The sequence below is a fragment of the Erinaceus europaeus genome, chromosome 2 (assembly GCF_950295315.1).
Source record: "Erinaceus europaeus chromosome 2, mEriEur2.1, whole genome shotgun sequence".
Lineage (NCBI taxonomy): Eukaryota > Metazoa > Chordata > Mammalia > Eulipotyphla > Erinaceidae > Erinaceus > Erinaceus europaeus.
In genome coordinates this window covers 133,288,529-133,315,798 of record NC_080163.1, presented here as the reverse complement: position 1 = coordinate 133,315,798, position 27,270 = coordinate 133,288,529, and the positions used below count along the sequence as shown (strand labels likewise).

The 27,270-nt window shown below is 42.3% G+C and overlaps 1 protein-coding gene and 1 non-coding gene across 3 annotated transcripts in view; both read left to right on the top strand.

Moving 5' to 3' along the window:
* Positions 1–27,270, top strand: part of COG4 (component of oligomeric golgi complex 4) — a 35,823-nt gene extending 8,553 nt beyond the window's left edge. Inside the window, exons 4-19 of one of the 2 annotated variants that reach the window (XM_007526662.3) lie at positions 595–769; positions 3,033–3,226; positions 4,620–4,725; positions 7,557–7,714; positions 9,220–9,278; positions 10,670–10,803; positions 14,313–14,431; positions 15,359–15,525; positions 16,330–16,495; positions 21,302–21,364; positions 23,516–23,632; positions 24,201–24,293; positions 25,007–25,090; positions 25,755–25,856; positions 26,130–26,258; positions 26,478–27,270. In XM_007526662.3, coding sequence (XP_007526724.2) covers positions 595–769; positions 3,033–3,226; positions 4,620–4,725; positions 7,557–7,714; positions 9,220–9,278; positions 10,670–10,803; positions 14,313–14,431; positions 15,359–15,525; positions 16,330–16,495; positions 21,302–21,364; positions 23,516–23,632; positions 24,201–24,293; positions 25,007–25,090; positions 25,755–25,856; positions 26,130–26,258; positions 26,478–26,612 — 2,001 coding nt within the window. In that variant the 3' untranslated portion in view covers positions 26,613–27,270. The remainder of the gene's footprint in view (positions 1–594; positions 770–3,032; positions 3,227–4,619; positions 4,726–7,556; positions 7,715–9,219; positions 9,279–10,669; positions 10,804–14,312; positions 14,432–15,358; positions 15,526–16,329; positions 16,496–21,301; positions 21,365–23,515; positions 23,633–24,200; positions 24,294–25,006; positions 25,091–25,754; positions 25,857–26,129; positions 26,259–26,477) is intronic. The other variant, XM_060185181.1, reaches the window with a different exon arrangement.
* On the top strand, positions 7,116–7,222 carry LOC132537286 (U6 spliceosomal RNA). Its single transcript, XR_009548745.1, has one exon. It is a non-coding gene; the product is annotated as a U6 spliceosomal RNA (small nuclear RNA).

The following is a 27,270-nucleotide window of genomic DNA, read 5'->3' as shown; positions in this document are numbered from 1 at the left end:
GTGGTAGTGGTGGTGCTTTTTAGTTCCTAATTAAAACTAAGGACAGAAAAGTTGACCAGATTCAGCCTTTGAATCTGACCAGCTTCTGGAGCAAAAGAAATGTGTTTTAAAACTGAAGCATTGCGAGTTGGGCGGTAGCACAGCGGGTTAAGCGCATGTGGCACAAAGCACAAGGACCAGTATAAGGATCCCGGTTCCAGTCCCTGGCTCCCCACCTGCAGGGGAGTTGCTTTACAGGCACTGAAGCAAGTCTGCAGGTGTCTTTGTCTCCCCTTCTCTGTCTTCTCTTCCTCTCTCCATTTCTCTCCTATCCAACGACATCAGTAACAACAACAATAATAACTACAACAATGATGAAAAACAACAAAGGCAACAAAAGGGAAAATAAGTAAATGTTTAAAAAAAATTTTAAACCTGAAGCATTCGTTCTTTTTCTTCTTATAACCAGAGCACTGATCAGCTCTGGCTTATGGTGGTGTAGAGGATTGAACCTGGGACTTTGGAGCCTTGGGCATAAGAGTCTCTTTGCATAACCATTATGCTATCTATCCCTGCCCTGAGGCACTATTTCTAAATACTAAGTCTTTTTTTCAGAACCGCCTCTATCAAGCCATTCAGAGGGCTGATGACATCTTGGACCTCAAGTTCTGCATGGATGGTGTTCAGACTGCTTTAAGGAATGAAGATTATGAGCAGGCTGCAGCCCATATTCATCGCTATTTGTGCCTCGACAAATCAGTCATTGAGCTCAGCCGACAGGGCAAAGAAGGTAGGCTCCCAAACTGTTGCTACCTGGTTTAGTTACAAGCATGTATAGTTAGGAAATGGTTTTGTCGTCTTGTGGACCCAACATGGGCTCTAGACCATAGCATAGTTGTATTGTTATTTTTTTTTCTTAGAAAGGAAAATTGAAATCAGATCTACTGTTCCTCTGACCAGCTAGCTGGCTTCTCGCATGTGACCTTATTGCCTATTTATGAAATTTAATTTTCAGGCTTTTATTTGGGTCCTTCTATGATCTCAGCTCACCCTATCTTTCTAGCCTTATTACATGCTACTCATTTGTGCATCCATCTTTTGTGAATGTTATTTACTGAGCTATTTTTCTGCAAGTCAGTATAAGTACTTGCAATACTTTACTCTTTTGTAAGATTTATGAACACAAGAGAAAGAGCAGAGTATCACTGTGGTACATGCAGTGATGTCATGGATAAAACTCAGGACCTCATACATTAAAAAAAAAAAAAAAAAGTCCAACACTATCCACCTTGTCACTTCCCAGGCTGCTACCTCTTTTCTTCTTCTTTTGTTTTTTTAAATTTATTTATTTACTATTGGATAGCAACAGAGAACTTGAGAGGGGAGTGGGAGATAGAGAGTGAGAGAGAAGCTTTACTTCACCACTCTTGGAGCTTTCCCCCTGCAGGTGGGGGCCAGGGTCTTAAAACCGGGCCCTTGTACACTATAGTAGACTATAGTGTGTGACGACCTTAACCAGGTGAACCACCGCCTGCCCCTCTTTTCATCTTTTTGCTCCCATTCCTTTTTCATTTGTTCCCTTTACCCTGGAATATAAGTTCCTCCTATTCAGGTTTTAAAACCTGCCCATCTTTCAAGGCAAGGAAGATAGCATCATGGTTATCCAAAAGATTTTCATGACTAGGGCTCTGAAATCTCAGCACTACCAGTGCTCTGGTGTGTGTGTGTGTGTGTGTGTGTGTGTGTGTGTGTGTGTGTGTGTGTGTGTGTGTGAGAGAGAGGAGAGAGAGAGAGAGAGAGAGAGAGTACCTGCCTATCTTTCAGGAATGGATTATCACCTTCTCTGAGAATTGTTTTCAGATTATTTCAGCCAGAAAACCCACTTCAGGGCACATTTCTTTTAACATTAATCTTTCTTTGAATAATGCATAGTTATTTGTGCACAAACCTGTCTTTTTCACTTAATCATAAATTCTTTTTTTAGAAGAAATAGTTTTTTTAATATATATACTTATTTATTGGACACAGACAGCCAGAAATTGAGAGGAAGGGAGAAATAGAGAGGCAGAGAGACACCTGCCACTTTACCACTTGTGAAGCTTTCCTCCTACATGTGGGAACTAGGGATTTGAACCTAGGTCCTTGCGCATTGTAACATGTGTGCTCAACCAGGTGTGCCACCACCTGGCCCCAGTTATAACTTCTCTGATAGTATGATCGTGACTGGTTCATCTCTTAATCACCCATACGGCTGTTTGTTGCGTAATACAGTGCTTAAAATTTTTTTTTATGTAATGATGGGGAATGAACCCAGAGTGTTAGGCATTCATTATACCATTGCTTAGCAGTTTCTCTGGTTTTCTTGTGGGTTGTTTTTATTTGTATGTTTTTGTTTTTTGTTTGTTTTTTTGCTTTTGTATTTCTTTGAGAGGAGAGATCTGCAGCACTACTCCACCATGCATGGAGCATTCCTAGTGCCATTTATGATGCTGCCAGATGGTACCAGGGCATGAACCAGGACCTCACACAAAGGTTTATACACTACTAGGTAAACGAACTCCTGACTCAGTGCATTTTTTTTTAAAATAAATAGTGCTAAAGTGACATAAAACTGATATATTAGCATTGCTTACATTAATCCTTATTTTACTGTAGTGTTTATCTTTGGGAGGTAGGAGGGTAAGAGACAGAACTTTAGTACTGGGTGTGGTGTATAACTATAAGCTTTAATCTTTCAATCTTGTAACCTATTATTAATCACAAAAAATTTAAATTAAGAAAATTTCATTTTTCTCAGGGCTGGGTAGTGGTGCACCCAGTTGAGTACATATTTTACAGTGCACAAGGATCCAGGTCCAAGCCCCTGGTCCCCACCTGCAGAGGGGAAGCTTCACTAGTGGTGGGTAAAGCAGTGCTGCAGATGTCTCTCTTTCTCTCTCCTCTATTTCCTCTCCCTCCCTCAATTTCTCTCTGTCCTATCAGATAATAAAGGAACCAAAATTTTCAAAGAAAGGAAACAGAAAAAAAATTCTCATTTTCTCCCCATTACTCAGGAAGCATGATTGATGCCAACTTAAAATTGCTGCAAGAAGCTGAGCAGCATCTCAAAGCCATTGTAACAGAGAAATTTGCTGTTGCCACTAAGGAAGGTGATCTGCCCCAGGTGGAGCGCTTCTTCAAGATCTTCCCACTACTAGGTTTACATGAAGAGGGACTGAGCAAGTTCTCAGAATATCTTTGCAAGCAGGTATGACCTCTGGTTTCCTTCCTCCCTTCCTCCCTCCCTTCTTTCCTTCCTTCCTTCCTTCCTTCCTTCCTTCCTTCCTTCCTTCCTTCCTTTCTCTCTCCCCTTTTCTTTCTTTCTTTTTTTCTTTCTTTCTTTCTTTCTTTTCCCTCAAGATTATTTACTTATTTATAAGAGAGATAATAGGAGGGGGTCAAGCAGTAGCGCAGCGGGTTAAGTGCACGTGGCACAAAGCACAAGGACGATGGGTGTAAGGATCCTGGTTCAAGCCCCCAGCTCTTCTCCTGTGCAGGGGAGTCGCTTCACAAGGGGTGAAGGCAGGTTTGCAGGTGTCTGTCTTTCTCTCACCCTCTCTGTCTTCCCCTCCTCTCTCCATTTCTCTCTGTCCTATCTAACAATGACGACATGAGTAACAACAACTACAACAATTAAAAATTTTAAAAAATAAGGGCAACAAAATGGAAAATAAATAAGATATATACATAAATAAAATGCAACTACTCTGGAAGCTCTTTTTATTTGTACTTTGTGTCTAGGAACTACAAATGACTTCTGCTTTTATTAACTAAAAAAGTTTTAAAAAAGTTAAAAAAGCTCTTCCTGAGGCCAACAAAATAACTTCACAAGCCAGTCAATGAATCTGCTTACCTGATTGTGTTTCTGCAGAAATTTTTTATAATTGGCGATAGCAATGCCATGTTACAAGCCTTAATGACATTAGGGTCTTTTTTTTTTCTTTTTTCTTTCTTTCTTTATTTATTTATGAGAAATACAGGAGGAGAGAGAGAAAGAACCAGACATCACTCTGGTACATGTGCTGCTGGGGATTGAACTCAGGACTTCATGCCTGAGAGTCTAGTGCGTTAGCCACTGTGCCACCTCCCAGACCACAGCGTCTTTAAGGTCCCTGAAAGTGGCTATATGAAATTTAAAAAATAAATTAATAAAAAATAACTTCACAAAGGGAATTTCCTCTATGTTGTTAACTACTTTGAGGCATCAAGAAAAAGAAAGTCGGGAGTCACCCGGTAGTGGTATAGCGTGTTAAGCACACGTGGCGCAAAGCACAAGGACCAGCGAAGGATCCAGGTTCGAGCCCCCGGCTCCCCACCTGCAGGGGAGTCGCTTCACAAGTGGTGAAGCAGGTCTGCAGGTGTCTGTCTTTCTCTCCCCCTCTCTGTCTACCCCTCCTCTCTCCATTTCTCTCTGTCCAATCCAACAACAACATCAATAACCACAACAATGTTAAACAACAAGGGCAACAAAAGGGAAAATAAATAAATAAATAAAGCTTTAAAGAAAAAGAAAGTCAATGAGAGGGGTTTATTTATTTATTTATTTATTTATTTTAAACTTGGTGGTCTGAGAAATGCACATGAACTTTCTACTTTTTCAGGTGGCCAGTAAAGCTGAGGAAAACCTGCTCTTGGTACTAGGGACGGACATGAATGATCGAAGAGCTGCAGTCGTCTTTGCAGATACGCTTACTCTCCTGTTTGAAGGCAAGCTTCGTTTTCCTCTCAGAGCAGACTGGACACATATCTAACACCTCCCCTCCTTCTCTTCACTCTAACCTGATGTTTTCTTTTTTTCTTTTTTTTTTAATTTTTTTACATTTATTTATTTTATTTTCCCTTTTGTTGCCCTTGTTTTTTATTGTTGTTGTTATTGATGTCATCGTTGTTGGATAGAAGCAGAGAAATCAAGAGAAAAAGGGAAGGTAGGAAGAAAGAGAGACACCTGTAGACTTGCTTCACCACTTGTGAAGCTTCCTCCCTGCCAAATGGGAACCAGGGGTTTGAACCCAGGTCCCTACATCCTATGCTACTACCTGGACGCCAAAACTAAATTTAACCCTAAAATAAATTACTAGGGAAGTGCCACTAATGGATACAGTGTTGGACTGACTCTTAAGCATGAGGTACTGAGTTCAATATACCAGAGTAATTAATGCTAGCTCTCTTTTTCTCTCTCCTCTTCCCACTCCCACTAATAATTTTTTTTCATTTTTTTATTTTATTATTATCTTTATTGGGTAGAGACAGCCAGAAGTCAAGAGGGAAGGGGGTGGTAGAGAGAGAGAGAGAGACACCTGCAGCCCTGCTTCACCACTCAAAAAGTTTTCCCCCTGCAGGTGGGGACTGGGGGGTTCGAACCCAGGTCCTTGCACATTGTAATAAGTGCGCTCAACCGGGTGCGCCACCATATGGCTCCGATAAATTTTTTTTTTTAACAGAGTGTGAAATAGTATCATTATAATTTACCAAGTGCTATGACCCAGGATGTGATATAGTGGTTAACTACGGTTCACAAGCATGAAGTCCTGTGTTGAATTGCATGTGCCCAAATAATGCTCTCCCGCCTCCTCTATTTCTTATTAACATATAAGTCTTTTAAAAAGTGATCAGGGTCTGTGGAAAGGTGGATAGCATAATGGTCATACAAAGAGACTCTCATGCCTGATGCTCCAAAGTCCCAGGTTCAATCCCCTGCACCACCATAAGTCAGAGCTAAGCAGTGCTCTGGTCAAAAAAATTATCGGGAGTCGGGCTGTAGCGCAGCGGGTTAAGCGCAGGTGGCGCAAAGCACAAGGACCGGCATAAGGATCCCGGTTCGAACCCCGGCTCCCCACCTGCAGGGGAGTCGCTTCACAAGCAGTGAAGCAGGTCTGCAGGTGTCTATCTTTCTCTCCCCTCTCTGTCTTCCCCTCCTCTCTCCATTTCTCTCTGTCCTATCCAACAACGACAACAACAATAATAACTACAACAAGGGCAACAAAAGGGAATAAATAATAAAATAAAATAAAATAATTATCATGGCCTGGGGACATAGCTTAACTTATTAGAGTACAGTGTCAATATGCCTGCTGTCCCAAATTTAATCCCTTGCACTTCTGTAAGCCAGAGCTGAGCAGTACTATTGTGTGTCTCTCACATTAAAATAAAAAGATCTTTAAAGATAAATTAATGCATTTTTAAAATCTTTTTAAAGGTTTTTATAAGAGAGAGAAAAAAACACACAGAGACAACACTGCTCAGCTTTGGCATATGGTAGTTCCAGGGATTGACTCGGGGCCCTCTGGAGCTTCTGAAATGTATGTCTGATGTGCTGCTGTACTGTCCCTGACATTGTTTTTTGTTTTGTTTTGTTTTGTTTGTGTTTTTTAGAGCAGTGTTAGTTTCACAGTAATTCATGAAACTGAGGGGAAAATACAGAGGGTAAAGATAAATAAAATTTTTTAAAAATAATAAATTAAAAATCTTTTTTATCAGATGCCTTTTGGTATACCGAATCCTGTGCATATTTAACAAATTTGCTTAGCAACTCCCAGTAGAAATAAAATAAAAATAAAAAGTAGGGAGTCGGGCGGTAACGCAGCGGGTTAAGCTTACATGGCGCAGTGCGCAAGGACCAACATAAGGCTCCCCACCTGCAGGGGACTCGCTTCACAGGCAGTAAAGCAGGTCTGCAGGTGTCTATCTTTCTCTTCCCCTCTCTGTCTTCCCCTCCTCTCTCCATTCCTCTCTGTCCTATCCAACAACAACATCAACAACAACAATAATAACTACAACAACAATGGAAACAACAAGGGCAACAAAAAGGAAATAAATAAATATTAAAAATAAAATAAATAAAATTCACATTCAAACACAGAAGCAGTCAGAGAGTTTGATTTTGAGTTAAGCCCTTGGATTAGTACTAGATGGAAGGTGTGTATTTATTTATTTATTTTATTTCATTTTACTAGAGCACTGCTCAGCTCTGGTTTATGGTGGTGCAGGGGACTGAACCTAGGACTTCGGTGCCTCAAGCATGAGAGTCTCTTTGCAGAACCATTATGCTATCTACCCCCACCCGAAAGATGTTTATTTTGAAAGAATATTGGAAACCTGTGCTCACCTCAGCAGCACATATACTAAAATTGGAATGATACACAGAAAATTATCACGACCCCTGTGTAAGAATGGCAGTCAAATATGTGAACTGTTTTCCATTAATACAACAACAACAAAAAAATTTGAAGGGCCTTGGTAGTGGCACACCTAATAGAGTGGACATGTTATAATGTGCAAGGACCTGGGTTCAAGCCCCCCAGTTATCATCTGCAGGAGAGAAGCTTCCTGAGCTGAGAAGCAGTGTTGCAGAGGGTGTGTTTGAGTGTGTGTGTGTGTGTGTGTACCTCCCTCCATACCTCCCACCTGCCTCCCTTCCTCACGATCTCCCCCTTCCCTCTCAACTTCTCTCTGTCTCCTTCAAATAAATAAATAGATAAATACATAAAAATATAAAAAAAGAATATTTGAACTCCAAACATCTCTTTTCTTTTTTCTAGGGATCGCCCGCATTGTAGAGACCCACCAACCAATAGTGGAGACCTATTACGGCCCAGGGAGACTTTATACCCTGATAAAATATCTACAAGTGGAATGTGACAGACAAGTGGAAAAGGTGGTAGACAAGTTCATCAAACAGAGGGACTACCACCAACAGGTGAGCAGAAGAAGCTATGGGTGATTTGGAAGCAAACAAGGACACCCATAGCTAGCTTCTGGGGATATTAAGATGATGTTGGCCCCAGTTCAAGATTGAAAAGGAAATAGAAAGGACTCCCTAAAAGGATCACAACAGAAACATTAGACCAGCTCTCAACCACAGAACATGGAAAAGTACCTTTTGGTGATAAGAGAAGTTCTCTCTTTTCTCTTTAATTGTGAGAGAAAGAAACCAGAGCACTGTCCCTCCGTTCCATGCAAGGTATTGAAGCCAGGCATCCATTCATGAGGTGTGCTCCACTGCACATCTGACTACATCCCTGGCCCTGGCCCTAGGAATTGTTTAAAAATATTTATTTAGTTATTCACTTATTTATTGGCTAGAGACACAGAGAAATTGAGAGGGAAGGGGGAGATGTAGAGGAAGACACCTGCAGTACTGCTTCACTACTAGTGAGGCTTCCCCCCCTGCCATTGGAGTCATGGGGCGTGAACCTAACAAGTACTTTACCAAGGGTATCACTTGACTCCAGAATTTCATTTCTGAAGGTCCTATTAAGCATGAAGTAATTGTCTCAGATTTTTAAAAAAATATTTATTCCCTTCTGTTGCCCTTGTTTTTTTATTGTTGTAGTTATTGTTGTCATTGCTGTCTTCGTTGTTGGATAGGACAGAGAGAAATCAAGAGAGTTGGGGAAGACAGAGAGAGGGAGAGAAAGATAGACACCTGCAGACCTGCTTCACTGCCTGTGAAGTGACTCCCCTGCAGGTGGGGAGCTGGGGGCTCGAACTGGGATTCTTTTTTTGTTGCCCTTGTTTTTTTTTTATTGTTGTTGTCGTTGTTGGATAGCACAGAGAGAAATGGAGAGAGGAGGGGAAGACAGAAAGGGGGAGAGAAAGAGAGACACCTGCAGACCTGCTTTACCACTTGTGAAGTGACTTCCCTGCAGGTGGGAAGCTGGGGACTCGAACCGGGATTCTTACGCCAGTCCTTGAGCTTTGCGCCACGTGCGCTTAACCCGCTGCGCTACTGCCTGACTCCCTCGAACCGGGATTCTTATGCCGGTCCTTGTGCTTTGCACCACCTGCGCTTAACCCACCTGACTCCCTTGTCTCAGATTTTTATGTTACTTCCACAGGTGTTCGAGGATAATAGCATTTGTTTTTTCAGAACTTAATTTCACTATTCCTTTAGACAGAGAAAAAGAATAGAACTTGCAAGTGGGGATAGTCCCATATAATTTCACTGCTAGAACTGTAGACTAGATAACTGTAGATGAACACCATTCACATTACTTCTGAGTGCAGTAATAGAGATGAGCATTAGCATCTAAATCAAAAGAAAGTTGTGGCTCAACATCCTAAAAGTCTACCTTTGACTTGCCCGTTGAACAAACTAAACCTAAACATTCCTGTATGCCAGAAATTTAGAGTGACCAAAAAGGGCAGCAGGAGGAGAGTGGGGAAGAGCATTCTCATGTCTATGATATATGCACATTGCAGTTCCGGCACGTTCAGAACAATATGATGAGAAACTCTGCAACAGAAAAAATCGAACCAAGGTAAAGTTTGAATTGGTAATTATGTATCATTCAGAATCTGCTCTGTTACAATGTAATCTCTGTTTTTAAAATGTTTCTCCGTGACTTTTTAAATGGAATGTGTCATACAGACAAAATTATATATATAATGCATGTGTGGTTTATAAAGAGTAATAGATCATTGCCAATATATATAAATACATATATATTTTTATTTATTTTATTTATTGATTCATGAGAAATGATAAGAGAGAGAGAAAGAACCAGACATCACTCTGGTACATGTGCTGCTGGGGACTGAACTCAGGACCTCATGCTTGAGAGTCCAGTGCCTTATCCACTGTGCCACCTCCCGGACCATGTCAATATATTTTGTAAAGATTTATTACCAAGGGAGAACCAATTACCATTCTGGTATATGGGGTGCTAGGGATTAAACTCAAGACCTCAGGTTTGGGGAGTCAGGCGGTAGAGCAGCGGGTTAAGCACGCGTGGTGCAAAGCGCAAGGACCAGCGTGAGGATCCCGGTTCGAGCCCCTGGCTCCCCACCTGCAGGGAAGTTGCTTCATAGGCAGTCTGCAGGTGTCTATCTTTTTCTCCCCCTCTGTCTTCCCCTTCTCTCTCCATTTCTCTCTGTCCTATCCAATGGCAACAACAACAATGATAATAATAACCACAACAATGATGGAACAACAAGGGCAACAAAAGGGGGAAAAATGGTCTCCAGGAGCAGTGGATTCATGGTGCAGGCACTGAGCCCTGGCAATAACCCTGGGGCAAAAAAAAAAAATCCTAAGGTTTGTAAGAGCAGTGCTCTAGCCACAACTTCACCTCCCTAGCCATCTTCACTACCAATATTTTTAAAATCCCAAAGTTGCTTTTTTCTTCTCCTTCCTCCCAAAGTGTCAGATTTCTAGCTTTCATTCTACTTGACTCTTTGTCCCAGAGTCACCCTATCTTGATTGCTATAACTTTACAGTAAATTTTGAGGTCAGGATGTATGAGTCCTCCAACTTGCTTTTTTTTTAGGATGGCTTTGACTGTTCATCTGGATAGATGAATGGGCACGGGACATATCTCATGATTTTAGCCTAAAATTTCATCACAGCTAAGTAAGAGGTTAAAGAGGTGTGGTTTCTTTTACATCAGGTGTGTGTAATTTTTACTCAGCTAATGAAAACACTCTTCCCCATCTCTATTTTAGCAATTGCAACAGGATTTTAGGTGAATGACTCATGTAAATAGAGTATCTGGTTGACAGCTATCTGGTTATAATAGGACCAGCCAAGGCAAGATAACCATTTGACATAGCTGACTCTCCAGGGCTCAGTTTGGAATTATTCTTGCCCTTTTACTTTTGTATCCAATGGAATCCATTGTCCTTCTGTTTATCCCCTCTTCATGTGTCTCAGGGAATTGGATCCCATCCTGACTGAGGTCACCTTGATGAATGCCCGCAGTGAGCTCTACTTACGTTTCTTGAGGAAGCGGATCAGTGCTGACTTTGAGGTGGGAGACTCCATGGCAGCAGAAGAAGTAAGACAAGGTAAGGGACATTTCCTGTATTCCTGGGAGTTTGGTAATAGTCCAGTCAAAGAAATGCATAAAGCATGTTAACCTCTGGGAGTCTTTGGACAAACTGACTTAAAAAAAAAAAAAAAAAAAGTATTATTTTGAATAAAGACAGAAATTGAGAGGGGAAGGGAGGGGGAGGTAGAGAGGGAGAAGAGATACCTGCAGCTCTGCTTCACCACTCATGAAGCTCCCCCCCTTACAGTTGGGGACCAGGGTCTTGAATGCAGGTCCTTGCACACTGTATTGTATATACAGCTAAGTGCACCACCACCAATGCCCTGGCAAACTGACTTTTATGAGGAAATCTAGAATTGGATTGGATTTTTCTTTTTATTCCTTTTTGTTGCCCTTGTTGTTTTATTGTTGTGGTTATTATTGTTGTTGTTATTGATGTCATCATTGTTGGATAGGACAGAGAGAAATGGAGCGAGGAGGGGAAGACAGAGAGGGGGAGAGAAAGATAGACACCTGAAGACCTACTTCACTGCTTGTGAATCGACTTCCCTACAGGTTGGGAGCCGGGGGCTCGAACCGGGATCCTTATGCCGGACCTTGCACTTTGCGCCACATGCACTTAACCTGCTGCACTACAGCCTGACTCCCTGGATTGGATTTTTGAAGTGATCTAATAATTTTGCATATTAGGAAAGATAATGCCTAGAATGTTTAAATAATTTTATTTTTTCTTCCAGGGTTATTGCTGGGGCTTGGTGCTGATACTACTACCACTGCTCCTTGAGACCATTTTTTCCTTTTTTATAGAATAGAACAGAGAGAAATTGAGAGAGGAAAGGAAGAGAGGAGGGTGGAAAGACAGATAACTGCAGACCTACTTCACCACCCCCCCCTTGCGGGTGGGGAGCCAGGAGCTTGAATCAGAATCCTTGTGCAGGTCCTTATGCTTCATACTATGTGAGCTTACATACTATGTGAGCTTACCCTGGTGCGCCACCGCCCACCCCCCTTAAATAATGTTTGTAACAGGCTTACTTCCTACCACCCCTTTCTTTTTCTTTTTTTAAAAATGTCCTTGTTTTATTGTTGTAGTTATTATTGTTGTTATTGATGTCGTCATTGTTGGATAGGACAGAGAGAAATGGAGAGAGGAGGGAAAGACAGAGAGAGGTCGAGAAAGATAGACACCCGAGAAAGATAGACACCTGCAGACCCGCTTCACCACCTGTGAAGCGACTCCCCTGCAGGTGGGGAGCCAGGGGCTCGAACCGAGATCCTTACTCCGGTCCTTGTGCTTTGCGCCACACGTGCTTAACCCGCTGCGCTACCACCCGACTCCCACCCCTTTCTTATTCAAGGACATATGTACTGCCTCTTGAATATTTACTCAAGCCCTTATTCTGTATCTTGTTCCTGTTCTTAACTAATTTTCTACCCCTTGTGGATGTTGGAGCCAGACTTTTTCTCATTTTCCCAAGATCAAGCCCATTCTTTGTCTTTAGTGGGTCCCTTTTCTAAACAAATATGTATTCCTTCCCAAATAAAATAATTTTCCTGGGCAGGGGTAGATAGCATAATGGTTATGCAAAGAGAGACTCATGCCTGAGGCTCCAGAGTCCCAGGTTCAATCCCTTGCACCACCATAAGCCAGAGGTGAGCAGTGCTCTAGTAAAAAAAAAAAAAATAGTAATAAAGTAATAATTTTCCTTTGATTTTCCCCCCACACCATGCTTCTCTACCGACTCTGATTTAGGGGTTATCATTTAATTTCATGAGATGGTATGTGTACATGATAAGAAAATAGGACTTCATGAAGAGCTTCATGAAGAGACTTTTGTGAGTGACAGGTGTGTTCTGTGTGGATTATGGCTATTTCCTCAAACTCAAAAGTTACTAAAAATCATTGAATTGCACACATCCAGTGGGTAAATTTTATGATATATACATATACCTCAATGCAGTTTTGAGGTATGATATTAAGAAAAAATTATATGGAGAGAGAATACAGTGTCAGAATAGCACAGCACCTCTCAGTTTCCAAGTTCTGTAGTCACAGTTTTTGACAGGATAACTATATGGGGAGAAAACATCTCCAGCTATCCTTATACATTTACAAATTGATGTTCCATTTGTTTTATTTTGTTTTGGATTTGTTTACTTAATAAGAGAGAAAGAACCAGAGTATAAGTGATACCAGGGATCAAACTCAGGACCTTCTCCTCTTAGGTTCAACACTTAGCCACTGGGCCAGGATTTTAAAACAATTTCAGGCTTCCAGGCTTTTAACAAAAGGCTTTTAAGATGAACAGTAGATTCATTGTACAAGCGCTGAACCCCAGTGATAACCCTTGTATCAAAGTAAATAAATAGACAGTGTAATGGTTATGCAATTTGTGCCTAAGGTTATAAGGTCCCAGGTTCATTCCCCACACCAATATAAGCAGAAGTTGAGTAGTGTAGTATGAAGAAGAAAAAATAGTTACATAGGAACTGAAAATATTTGCATTACAACAACTTTTTTGTTTTTGCCTCCAGGGTTATTGCTGGAGCTCAGTATCTACTGAGCTGTTCCTGGCAGCCAGTCTTTCTTTCCTTTCTGTTTGATAGAGGGTGAGAGACAAGGAGGAAAGAGGGAGAATGGAGAGAACACCTACTGTTTCATTGCTCATGAAACTTACCCTCTGCAGGAGGGACCAGGGACTTGAACCCTGGTCCTCACACATAGTAATGTGCATATTCTACCAAGTAAACCACCACCTGATTCTTATATTCTTTTTTTTTTTTTTGCCTCCAGAGTTATTGCTAGGGTTTGCTGTCAGCACTACAAATCCACTGCTCCTGGAGGCCTCCTACACCCCCCCCATTTTATTGACTAGAACAGAGAGAAATTAAGACAGGAGAGAAAGAGATAGACACCTGAAGACCTCCTCCACCGCTTGTGAAGCGACCTCCCTGTAAGTGGGGAGGCAGGGGCTCAGACCAGGATCCTTAAGCAGATACCTGTGCTTTGAACTATGTGTGTTTAACCTGGTGCACCACTGCCCGGCTCCCCCCGCCCCATATTATATATATATATATATTTTTAAATATTTATTCCCTTTTGTTGCCCTTGTTTTATTGTTGTGGTTATTATTATTGTTGTTGTCATTGTTGGATAGGACAGAGAGAATTGGAGAAAGGAGAGGAAGACAGAGAGGGGGAGAGAAAGGTAGACACCTGCAGACCTGCTTCACCACCTGTGAAGCGACTCCCCTTGCAGGTGGGGAGCCAGGGCTCAAACCGGGATCCTTACTCCGGTCCTTGCACTTTACACCACCTGTGTTTAACCACTGCGCTACAGCCTGACTCCCTCCCATATAATATTTTTAAAAATGAATTTGAAATTGTGTTTATACTCTGACTGTAGTAACCATGTAAATTACATACTGATTTGGAACAAAGACTAGGAAAGGAGCCTGGAAAAAATTAAAGGACTTGGTGTATTTCCATTGGGGAAGAAAAATGAGTTTCTTGGTTGTTCCCTAGAGCACCAGAAGTGTCTGGACAAACTCCTCAATAACTGCCTATTGAGCTGCACCATGCAAGAGCTAATTGGCTTCTACATCACCATGGAGGAGTACTTCATGAGAGAGACTGTCAATAAGGTAGGACACAGAACATATTCCTCAGAAATGGGCATCTATCCAAAAAGCCAGGCTGAGGGAAATGGTTGAGGAATGCTATTTCGTAGTCCTGCTTTGAAAATGTCTTTGCATGTAAACTGAGTAGCACTACTTTGTTGTTGTTGTAAGATCTTATTTATTAATGAGAAAGATAGGACAGAGAGAAAGAGAGCCAGACATCACTCTGGTCCTGAACTCAGGACCTCATTCTGGTGAATCTAAACACTGCCAAGCCCTGAACTGCAGAAGCACTATTTATGTTGAGGGAGCATTTTTGAAGTTGTGCTTTTTTTTTTTTTTAACATTTATTTTTCCCTTTTGTTGCCCCCTTTTTTTTTTTTATTGTTGTTGTAGTTATTATTGTTGTTGTAGTTGATGTCATCGTTGTTAGGACAGAGAGAAATGGAGAGAGGAGGGGAAGACAGAGGGGGGGGGGAGAGAAAGATAGACACCTGCAGACCTGCTTCACTGCTTGTGAATCAACTTCTCTGCAGGTGGGGAGCCAGGGCTCAAACCAAGATCCTTACGCCAGTCCTTGTGCTTTGCGCCACGTGCGCTTAACCCGCTGCGCTACCACCCGACTCCCGTGAAGTTTTGCTTTTTATAAACCTGGCTGGAACTTCTATCTTAACAATCACACAAGAACCCCCTCAGTCAGGAACTATGCCTGTTCCCTACCTCCCTGTATGTAATGGGTGTCCATAAGGTAAGGACCTTAATTGCTTAATTTCCTATCATAATGGCCACTAGAGAAGCAAGCCATTTTATCATGAAGGATCAACACCAACCTGTGGCCAGGACAAACCATATTGGTGAAAAAAGGAGTAGAGCCAGTGCCTATTTCAGAACTATCTAGAACAGTGACATGTAGAACTGGGATCCTTACTGGGTACTTTGCCTTTTGGATAGGCTGTGGCACTGGACACCTATGAGAAGGGCCAGTTGACATCCAGTATGGTGGATGATGTCTTCTACATTGTTAAGAAGTGCATTGGGCGGGCTCTGTCTAGCTCCAGCATCGACTGTCTCTGTGCCATGATCAACCTCGCCACCACAGAGCTGGAGTCTGACTTTAGGTATGGTTGCCTCACTTTCCCCTTTCTAAGAGGCAGAAGGTTGTAACTCCTGAAGCTCATTAGCATCTTGCTTTTCCCTTCTTATGATTCTAATTTACTTCTATGCAGAATTTAAACTCCTACCCATAATATAGCATCTTCAGCACCAGGCAACTATGCAGAGGCTGTACAATATAGCTTATGGGCCACATCTGTTTCCTGTATGCTGAGATTGGAGGAACTATTAGCCCTCATATCAAGGAAACAGAGCAGGTAGTTCAGATGAAAGCAGTAGTTGAATGTTAATGATCATAATCATTATTACAGGACAGGCACTATGCTAATCTATTGTTAAGCCCTAATAACTACCCCAGGAGGTAGGGATGATTAGCTGTTTTAGAGCACTGTTTTCACACTCAGGCCTAGAAAATTGCATCCTTTGTCAAAGATCACATATCTCATAACAGGTTAACTATGAAATGAAATAGAATCTAAAATTAACTGGCTCTAAAGCTAGTCTTTCAACCACCTTTCACTTAGTTGTTCTGCCTGTTCTTAGATTAGTGGAAACTCAATGATGATAACTGAAAGCCTCATAGTAAATAAAAATTGGCTGGTCTCTTCTGTGTATTTTTGTCAGATCAGTGTCCTTGATGGGGTGTTGGCCATCTTATGTTCTGGCTTCCCACCACAGTCTAAGGATTAATTATTTTCCTAAGATTCCACCTCATGCTGCTGAGGTCAGAGTGATGAGCCTCCCTGATCCTGCTGACCTAGAGGCCAGACTCAGTGCCATTGAGCTCCATGTACCTTTCTGGCCTCCAGGGATGTTCTGTGTAACAAGCTGCGAATGGGCTTCCCAGCCACTACATTCCAGGACATCCAACGTGGTGTAACAAGTGCTGTGAACATCATGCATAGCAGCCTTCAGCAGGGCAAATTTGACACCAAGGGCATTGAGAGCACTGATGAAGCCAAGCTGTCTTTTCTGGTGAGTAGCCCTACAGGTCAGTATCTGGGTCTATCTAAAATAGTTAAACTATAACCTTTTTTTTTCTTTAATTTTTTATTGTCTTTTATGTATTGGATAGAGACAGCCAGATATTGAAAGGGGAAGGGGAGAGAGAGAGACAGACAGACAGACCTGCAGCACTGCTCACCACTAAAGCTTTCCTCCTACAGGTGGGGAATTAAACTATATCTGTTTGTTTGTTTTTTAATATTTTATTTATTCATTTTTTAATGAAAGAAAGATACAGAGAGACCAGAGCACTACTCAGCTCTGGTTTATGTTGGTACAGGGGATTGAACCTGGGACTCTGGAGCCTTAGGCATGAGAGTCTCTGTTTTTTTTTGTTTTGTTTTTGTTTAATATCCCATCATGTTGACAAACCATATATTTTTAAATTCTTTTTAAAAAATATTTTGTTTATTTTGTTTTTGAGAGAGATGCAGAGAGGGAGAGAAACACCAGAGCACAGCCCAGCTCTGGCTTATTGTGGGGGTGGGGGGGGGATTGAACCTGGGACTTCGGAGCCTCAGGCATGAGAGTCTTTTTGCATAATCATTATGCTATCTCTCCCCCCCCCAGAGTCTCTTTGCATAACTCAACCCCTACGCCTTAAACTATATCTCTAAACTAGAGTTTAATAGCCTTCAACTGAAGGCTTCCCCTCCTATGTCCATGTAGAAGTAAAGTACCTCCTGATGGTTCTGAAAACATTATTTACCCAAAGACCTATTTCTCAGCATCCCTAGTTCCAGAAGACTGGGCCCCCAGTGCATACTGCCCAGTTATTTTGAACTGTGCTGAGTATTAGGTTTGGTTTTTGTGTTTTTTTTTTTTTTAATATTTATTCCCTTTTGTTGCCCTTGTTTTTTTGTTGTGATTATTATTGTTATTGGTGCCATTGTTGGATAGAACAGAAATAAATGGAGAGAGGAGGGGAGGATAGAGAGGGGAAAAGAAAGACAGACACCTGCAGACCTGCTTCACTGCTTGTGAAGCACCTCCCCTGCAGGTGGGGAGCTGGGGGCTCAAACCAGAATCCTTAGGCCGGTCCTTGTGCTTTGTGGCACCTGTGCTTAACCCGCTGCGCTACCGCCCAACTCCCCAAGTTTGGTTTTTATCTGCCACAGAACCAACTATTAACATCTGTGCTAAGTTTTCAGACTGATTCTCTGAGAACATCTGTCTGGCAGGGGAATGTCAATCCTTTAAGCCTACTAAAACTGCTTCTCTAGTGACTTTCTCAGAAAGGTAATTGATTGAAGCCCTTAGCTACCCAGAGTGACAAGTATGCTAGGGCATTAAGTCTGACCAGGTCAATGACTACTGCAGGAGAAGTCTAAATGGATTCAAGAATTTTTACAAGAAAACACCCAGTTTGTGATGAGCCATAAAGGACAGATTAAGTCCCAAACCTGTGATCAGATCTCTCTAGCACATGCTGTGTCACTTAGCACAAGTGGGAACAATGTTGTTAGAGGTCATTCTGTTCTAACCTCACATTAGCTAGAATCTGAGTCATATTGGTTCCTGAGGTTCAGAGACAGAAGGAAACATGCCTCAGATTGAGAATGCAGTTCTTATTCATTGGTATGCTGATGGGGGTCTTTGAATGCTCCAGAGTTGGATACAAAAATGTGTATATATATATATATATATATATATCTTCCTCTGGAACAGGGTCCTTTTTTAAAATCTTGAAGAGTCTATGACCCCAAACGAGTTAAGAACTGTTACTTCAGAGACAAAAGGCCTGAAAATCCATGCTTACAAAGATTATTGGTATAAGGAAACTTGACAGTCAATACTGTTGACCCCTTAGATCTGGTATGGAGGCCATTTACACAGCTTCACTCAATTCTTGTCACTAAGAATAATCTCCGGGCATTAGCACAACGGGTTAAGCACAGGTGGTGCAAAACTCAAGGACTGGCGTAAGGATCCTTGTTCGAGCCCCGTCTCTCTACTTGCTGGGGATCGGTCACTTCACAGGTGGTGAAGCAGGTCTGCAGATGTCTATCTTTCTGTCCCCCTCTCTGTCTTCCCCTCCTCTTTCCATTTCTCTCTGTCCTATCCAACAATGATGACAACAATAATAATAACTACAACAATAAAACAAGGGCAACAAAAGGCAATAACTAAATATTTTTAAAAAACTAAAAAAAAAAAAAAAAAGAATAATCTCTGTGAGCACAGGTTATACAAATCTGGTTTTTTTCAGAGACAAAGAGGGAGAGAGCAAGCATGAGCGAATGCAGGGCTAGTGCACACAGCTCCAAGAACTGTTGCCTCTGAATATGGCATCTCTGGAAAATTTTGCCAAAATGTTTGTCAACCAGTTTCATGGTTATGAACTGACGTCAGTTGTTCGTTTTGTTTACAATTCTATTTTATTTTATTTTTAATTCTTTTTCATTTATAATTGGGTAGAGGCAAAGAGAAATTGAAAGGGGAGGAGGAGATAAAGAGCTCATGAAGCTTTCCCCCTGTAGGTGGGGACCAGGGGCTTGAATCTGGGTCCTTGCACTTTGTAATGTGAGCACTTAACCAGGTGCACCACCACCTGGCCCCTTGTTTGCAATTGATTTTCCAGAAATTAACTTTGATTCTCTGCTCAGGAACACGTGTTGGTACCTTGCTACCTATCACTTCAAAGCTAGACATCATTTGTTGTTTCTTTTTTTATTTCTTTATTGGGGAATTAATGTTTTACATTCAATAGTAAATACAATAGTTTGTACATGCATAACATTCCCCCGTTTCCCATGTAACAATACAACCCCCACTAGGTCCTCTGTCATCCTTCTTGTACCTGTATTCTCCCCACCCTCCCACCCCATTTGTTGTTTCTTAAAGGCCTTCTGAGTATGTGACCCATCCTGCCTTCTAGTCCATTTTTTACCACTTGGCAACACAACTTTCCATTAGGCTGGACACTACATATTTATTTTCACATTTACTGTTCCCATTCAGACAGCTTCATTGTTTGAGGGCCCAGAGATAAGGAAGGTGATGCTAAATGCTTGGTGACAGGTTTCTAGCTTTTCTGTCACCAAGTACTTAAAATGCCATCACTCCTACCACAGGGCCATTTCTTATGTCATCTTGATTCATTTGGCTGTCAAAGTAGTTCCCGAATGGTGCTGACACATCATTCACCACAAGCCAGGGATAAACCAGTGAATCCAAGCTTACAAAGACAATTGGTATAAGGAAACTTGGAAATCAACACTATTTAAACCCAAATGCAGCTTTCCCTCGTGACAGATTTTTCTTGGTACCCTTAAATGCCTTAGAAACATTTTTCCCCCTGTGGCCTTCATCCTTGAGTTGTCACAATTGCAGTTATTTCTCAGAAAGTTTGTGGTGCTAGCTGCTTTGTAATATGGCTTGCTAACAAAAGGCTGTAAGTCTTAGCTACAAAAGAAGTGGCCTCGTCAGGATTGTCAGTAGCATGTCTTTAGATAGTGGCTGTGAGGAAGACGGAAAGCACTCTTTATTTATTTATTTATTTATTTATTTTCCCTTTTGTTGCCCTTGTTGTTTTTCATTATTGTTGTAGTTGTTGTTGTTATTGATGTTGTTGTTGTTGGATAGGACAGAGAGAAATGGAGAGAGGAAGGGAAGAGAGAGGGGGAGAGAAAGACACCTGCAGACCTGCTTCACCGTCTGTGAAGCGACTCCCCTGCAGGTGGGAAGCCGGGGGCTCAAACTGGGATCCTTACACTGGTCCTTGCGCTTTGCGCCACCTGCGCTTAACCCACTGCACTATCACCCGACTCCCAAAAGCACTCGAGAAGATGAAGGGGGCATCTTAATCTCACTCCCTGCAATTCCAGGACATTCACTCTGAAATTCTGAAACTCCAGACTACATGCTTCTTTGACTTGGCTCGACCTCACTCTTGCCTTCCATGTCATGTCACCCCCACACTAGTTCAGAGGCATTGTGATCCTCTTAAACATACTAGCCAACCCCCACACAGGTAGCCCAAACCAAAGCTGTGCTCATGTGAAACTCACCTGCTCTAAATAACTCTCAATGCCACCCCTATTATCTAAATAATACCAGAGTACCCAATGCCAGTCTGATGTCACCTACTTAATTGGCTCTCCCTCTTTTTTTTTATTTATTCTCTTTTGTTGTCCTTGTTGTTTTATTGTTGTAGTTATTATTGTTGTTGATATTGATGTCGAAATTGTTGGATAGGACAGAGAGAAATGGAGAGAAGACAGAGAGTGGGAGAGAAAGACACCTATAGACCTGCTTCACCGCCTGTGAAGCGACTCCCCTGCAGGTGGGGAGACAGGGTCTCGAACCAGGATCCTTATACCGGTCCTTGCGCTTTGCACCACCTGCATTTAACCCACTGAGCTACCGCCTGACTCCCGAAACCCAAATTTTATAAGGGATGAATGCTGTCTGGTTTGTATACTGCATTTCCCCATGCCTACAACAGTATCAACAGTGGGCACCCAATAACTATTTGCTGAATTTTTTTTTTTTCTGAATTAATTTTTGACCAACATTAGTGAATCATTTCACCTTCTAAGGAGTCTTGTTCCCACATGTGATCTGGTTTGATGATATTTTGTTGTGCAGAGGATGCTTAGCATAATCGGAGGTAACTGCTAAGAAAATGCCTAATAGGTGGCCAACTCTCAGAAATCATTTCTTTAATAAATGTCAAATTTTATATCAAAAATACAATTGTCAGTCATTCTAGCATTGTATTGGGTAGCAAGTACCATGAGCAGGAAATCACACTCTTCTGTCCTCATATCCCAGGTGACTCTGAACAATGTGGAAGTCTGCAGTGAAAACATCTCTACTCTGAAGAAAACACTAGAGGTACAAAGGAAATCTGTCAGCTTTCAGCAACTCCATGAGCAGTTCTTTTGGTGGTGATTTCTGTTTTTTGCTGTGTAGCACTATTTCAGTTTGATGTATTTCCATTGGTTTTTGTTTTGTTTTCTTTGCTACTTTTATGTCTATTTTACATCTTTTTAGTTTTTTTTTTTTAAAAAAAACATTTTATTTATTGTACTCGAGAGAGATGCAGAGAGAGACAGAGAAAACCACCAGAGCACTGCTCAGCTCTGGCTTATGGTGGGTGGTGCAGGAGATTGAATCTGGGACTTCAGAGCCTCAGGCATGAGGTCTCTTTGCATAACCATTATGCTATCTCCCCCACCTTTTTTTTTTTTAACCAGAGCTCTGCTCTGGTTTATGATAGTGGTGCTGGGGATTGAACCTGGACCTGTTGGTGCCTCAGGCACAAGCCTTTTTGCATAAATATTATGCTATCTCCCCAGCCCTGATTTTTTTTTTCCCCCTCCAGAGCAGTGCTTAGCTTTGGCTTAAAGTGGTGCTGACATTTCCCAAGCAAATATCAGAGTGTTTTACCAATATTTTTTCCAATGTATTTGATGCATTCTAGTCTAACATCCAAGCCTCTGATCCACATGGAGTTGACTTTTGTGCATGGTGATAATGTGGTGGTTCTATGTCATTCAACTCAATTTTCTTAGCACCACTTGTTGAAAAGACTAATGATCTAGGTGCTCTTGCCAAAATTCAGTTGTCTGTAGGTGTGGGGATTTATTTCTGGACTTTCAAACCTATTCCACCTATCTGTGTCTATTTTTGTTTTAATACCACTTTTTACTATTATAGTAAAATTAGTATAATTTTATATAGTATAATTTGAGACCAGGAAGTATGATACCTCCATTCTTGTTCTTTTTTTCTCAGGATTGTTTTGGTAATCCTAGATGTTCTGTAGTTTCAGATAAATCTACTCCGTAGAAGAAATTTAATGGAACCTTAGTAGGAATTGCATTAAATCAGTATATGGTTCTGGAAAGGATAGTCGTCCCCCACCCCTTCTTTTTTATTTAATAGGACAGAAATTGAAAAGAGAGACACCTGCAGCACTGCACTACTCATGAAATGTCCCCCCTACAGGTGGTGACCAGGGGCTTGTACCTGGGTCTTTGCACATGGTAGCATGTGCTTAATCATGTGTACCACTACCTGACCCCTAAGGATAGTAACTTTAGTAATGTTAATTCTTCCAAGTCACAAGCATGGAATTGCCTTCCATTTCTATATCTTTGCTCTATTTCCTTTAGAAAAATTTTAACCTATAGGTTTTGTTCCTATTATAAATGGGATTGGTTTCTTTATTTCTTTTTTATCTGGCTTGCTATTTGCATGGAGGAATGCCACTGATTTTTTTGTATATTAACTTTGTAGTCTGCTGCCTTGCCTATTTCCAGTAATTTTATACTGGATTCTTTTATATTTTCTATGTATACCAGCATATTATCTGCAAATAGTGACAACTTTCCTTTATCTCTTCCAATCTGCACAACTTTCCTTTATCTCTTCTAATTTGTATTCCTTTTGTTCCTTTATCTTGCCTAATTGCTATATCTAGGATTTCTAAGACTTTCTTGAAAAGTAATAGTGCGTGGTCCGGGAGGTGGCACAGTGATGAAGCTTTGGACTCTCAAGTATGAGGTCCTGAGGTCAATCCCCGATAGCACATGTGCCAGAGTGATGTCTGGTTCTTTCTCTCTCATCCTATCTTCCTCATTAATAGATAAATAAAATCTTTAATAAAAAAAAGAAAAGTAGTAGTGATAGTGGACAGCACTGTATTGCACTTGATGTAGGGGAAAAACTTGCAGCTTCTTGCCACTGAGCATGATATTGGCTGTGAATTTGCTGTATGTAGGCTCATGGGTGTTTCTTTTTCACATTCCCTGACACCAGTACCCCCTTCTTACAAGTGCTGGGGAGCTTAGAGGATAACTATCAGAGTAGAATGCAGATTTTATGAACCTGTCCACCTAGGAAGAACCATAGCTACTCCCAGAGGAACCTGCAGTAGGAAAAATGGCTGTTTGCATGCTGGTCTTCTCTCTACCATTTTCCTCCCTTATACTTGATGATCCAAGTATACTTAGAAGCCTTAGAGTTGGACTTCTCTCCTAGAGTGATTGTACCAAGCTCTTCAGCCAAGGCATTGGAGGGGAGCAGGCCCAGGCAAAGTTTGACAGCTGCCTTTCTGACCTGGCTGCAGTGTCCAACAAATTCCGAGACCTCTTACAGGTAAGCTGAAATTCAACTGCTGCCTGAGTCGTGTGCCTGTGTGTTGTTCCAGAGACTGTTACTCACTCACTGTGGAATTCATATGTACACAAGTGGGAGAAGCAGCAAGGTAATAGCATTCAAGTCACCTAAGTGGTACAAGTCCCTAGAGACTAAAGGGCCTATTGTTTTTATTTTAGTAGAGCAGTTGTCACATTGGCAAGTTCATGTCTGGCTCCCTAGAATCTCCATTTGACCATCGTTGTACCAAGAGCCCTCTGAAAAGTGCTTTAAAGAACTGGAACCAGGTAGTGACTCAGACTTGCTGCTTACCCAGCTATCTCTTCTTCAGAGAGTTTACTAGACCAACATTAGGGCCTTGTCTCTGGTCTGGACCAGAATCAGCACAGCTCTACAAAGGAACAGTTTGGTTTTGGCCCCTTTTATTAGTATTATCTCCATCACACTTCATTCAGGGTCTGTAGGAAAGCCTAAGCAGCAGAATGTCCTGGCATTTCTGGGAAGAACAGGAGAAAGGGAAGGAGTGAAGTTATGTGTACACTCTAACACATTTCTGCCTTGTCTGCAGGAAGGGCTGACAGAGCTAAACAGCACAGCCATCAAGCCACAGGTGCAGCCTTGGATCAACACTTTTCTCTCTGTCTCCCACAACATTGAGGAGGTCAGCCTGACCGCATGCAGCCAATCAAGCCCAAGACTACCCCTTGTTCCCCCAGGCCCTAGTGGGAACTGCCTGAACCTTACATGCTTCTCAGGTCCTCTTCCGTCACCCTGTAAGACTAGGCTTCTCTCAGGAAAGTTTTGTTCCTACAGTCAGAAAGACATCTTTATTTTATTTTATTTTATTTTTTGTCACTGTTCATTGCCAGAGCTCAGTGTTTGCACAGTGAATCCACCACAACTCCTAACAGCTTTTTTTTTTTTTTTGGGGGGGGGGGCAGGGGGAGAAAAAGACACCTGCAACCTATAGCATTGCTTCACTGCTCTTGAAGTTTACTGACACACACACACAGGTGGGGACTAGAAAACATCTCTAAGGAGTTTGCCTTGACATGAGTATCCTCTTTCACTGAGGCTCTTTTGTCTAACCTTTCATAGACTTAGGAATATATTTCCCCCTAGAATATGAGATGTAGTAGGGAGTACTATGATGAGAGTTCTACTATATTTTAAGGACCACTGCCTCAGTCCATAGCATTTGTTGGTTAGAAATGTAGTATAGAGCAGCAGAGGTTTCTGCCAGCCTGGGCATCCTAGTTGCTTTTTCAGCTGAATGTTTAAGAACTACAGAAGAGGAAGAACTTGTCCCACTCTTCTCTTAGAGGGGTAGAAATGGGGCATGGGGTGATGACCCATTTTTCTTCCTAACAACAGGAAGAATTCAATGACTATGAAGCCAATGACCCTTGGGTACAACAGTTCATCCTTAACCTGGAGCAGCAGATGTCAGAGTTCAAGGTGAGCAGAGGCTGCAGGAGAATTACCTTCATAGAATTACCTACCTTAGTCCAAGCTAGCAGCCTATAGCTTTTCAGCATTCGAGCCCTTCTAAGCTCCAGTGAGTCTGGGAGATGGTAGTGGATAAAAATGCATGCCATATGTTTGAGGTCCTGGGTTCAATCCCCAACTCCATATGGAAGCACTATGGACATCACCAGGGATATTCCATGGGTGGTAGATTGGTGTTTTTGTGCCTCTCTCCCTTTCAAAAAATACAGAGGGGCTGGGTGGTGGTGCACCTGCTTGAGCGCACATGTTACAGTGTGCAGGGACCCGGTTCAAACCTCTATTCCCCACCTGCTGGGGCAAAGTCTTGTGAGTGGTGAAGCAGGTCTGTAGGTGTCTCTCTGACTCTCTATCACCCCTTACCTCTTGATTTCTGGCTATCTCAGATAATTAAAAAAAATTTTTTTTAATAATACAGAATAAAAATTAGGGTAAGAAGGCAGTTCAGTATATAATTCTTGTGTGAGGCATTGGGTTCATTCCCTGGGACGACATTAAGAAACGCTCCTTCAGCCTCATGTAATATTCTGCACCGTAAACACACACACTACAAGAACACCTGTGAAGATAGCAGGGCTAGGTGGGCTTCCCACTGATGTCTAGCCTCTTTATGCAGGCCAGCCTGTCCCCAGTCATCTATGACAGCCTGACTGGCCTCATGACCAGCCTTGTTGCAGTTGAGTTGGAGAAAGTGGTGCTGAAATCTTCCTTCAACCGGGTAAGGTCAAGAGAACACAGTTTCCCTGCTGTGTTGTTTCTCCTCTGAGAGAGACAAGCCCCACCACCCTGAGACTTGCCTCCCCTCTCTCTGTATCTCCAATTCATGCACATCAGGGCCCAGTCCTGCCCTGCTTTCTGAGGTTGCAAGACCACCCAAAGCACCGCCTGAGAACCAGTTATCCTTGCAGCCCAGCACTGAGGGAAACTAGGACCAGTTCTTCTTGGCCAGAAGGCTAGGCCTCCAACAGTGATGGGGCCTGTTCCCTTGCAGCTGGGAGGTCTGCAGTTTGACAAGGAGCTGAGGTCACTTATTGCCTACCTTACCACAGTAACTACCTGGACTATCCGAGACAAGTTTGCCCGGCTCTCCCAGATGGCCACAATCCTCAATCTGGAGCGGGTACGTGGGATTCCCTTGGCCAAACCAGGGGAAGGTGACTGGGAAGAAAGGCAGAGATAAAATCTGGATCCCTGCCACTCTCAAAATCATATTGTTATTCTGCATTTCTACCTATCAAGAAACCTTTTCCCTGGAGCCCCTGCTCTGCCTCTGGTAGAACCCAAGGCCTTCCCACAGGATACACCTTCCTGGCTGACTTGTCTCTGTTCTTCCCCACAGGTGACTGAGATCCTAGATTACTGGGGTGCCAACTCTGGCCCACTGACATGGCGCCTCACCCCTGCTGAAGTACGCCAGGTGCTGGCTCTGCGCATAGACTTCCGCAGTGAAGACATCAAGAGGCTGCGTCTGTAGCTTCCAGGGTGAGCCATCCAGCCTCTCACACTTCACACCCAAATCCAGAGAGGACACCGCCAAGAAGCTGAGCAAGGTCATGTTCCACTGCTGGCAGAGGGAACAGGCCTGGATTCCTCCACTCCCCCCTCAAAGCTGCCTGTGTGCACCCTGAAGGGCAGCCTCACTCTCCTGAGAGATGGATACCCCTGGGTTCCTAGCCTGGTGGGGAAACCACCACAGGCCATTTTTCTGTATGAGTGGTCATTTCCCTCATTCTTGGGCACTGCAGCAAACAGGCTGCTTCCTTTTCAGTCCTAAAGGATTTGGGTACATATGGGAAGCCATGGTGTTAGGTTCGACTCTGAGGAGAGACTAGTGATATTTATGGTGCCTCTGAATAAAGACACTCCTTAGAGAAATGCCAAGGTGCAATTTCCATAGAGAGTGGACGCTGTTGGGTAAGACAGGTTGTGGTCCGGAAAGTGGCACAGTGGATAAAGCATCGGACTCTTAAGCATGAGGTCTTGAGTTCAACCCTTGGCAGCACATGTACCAGAGTGATGTCTGGCTCTTTCTGTCTCCTCCTATATTTCTCATTAATAAATAAATAAAATCTTTAAAAAAAAAAAAAAGATAAGACAGGTCCACCAAATGCACTGCAATGTGAAGGCAAAAA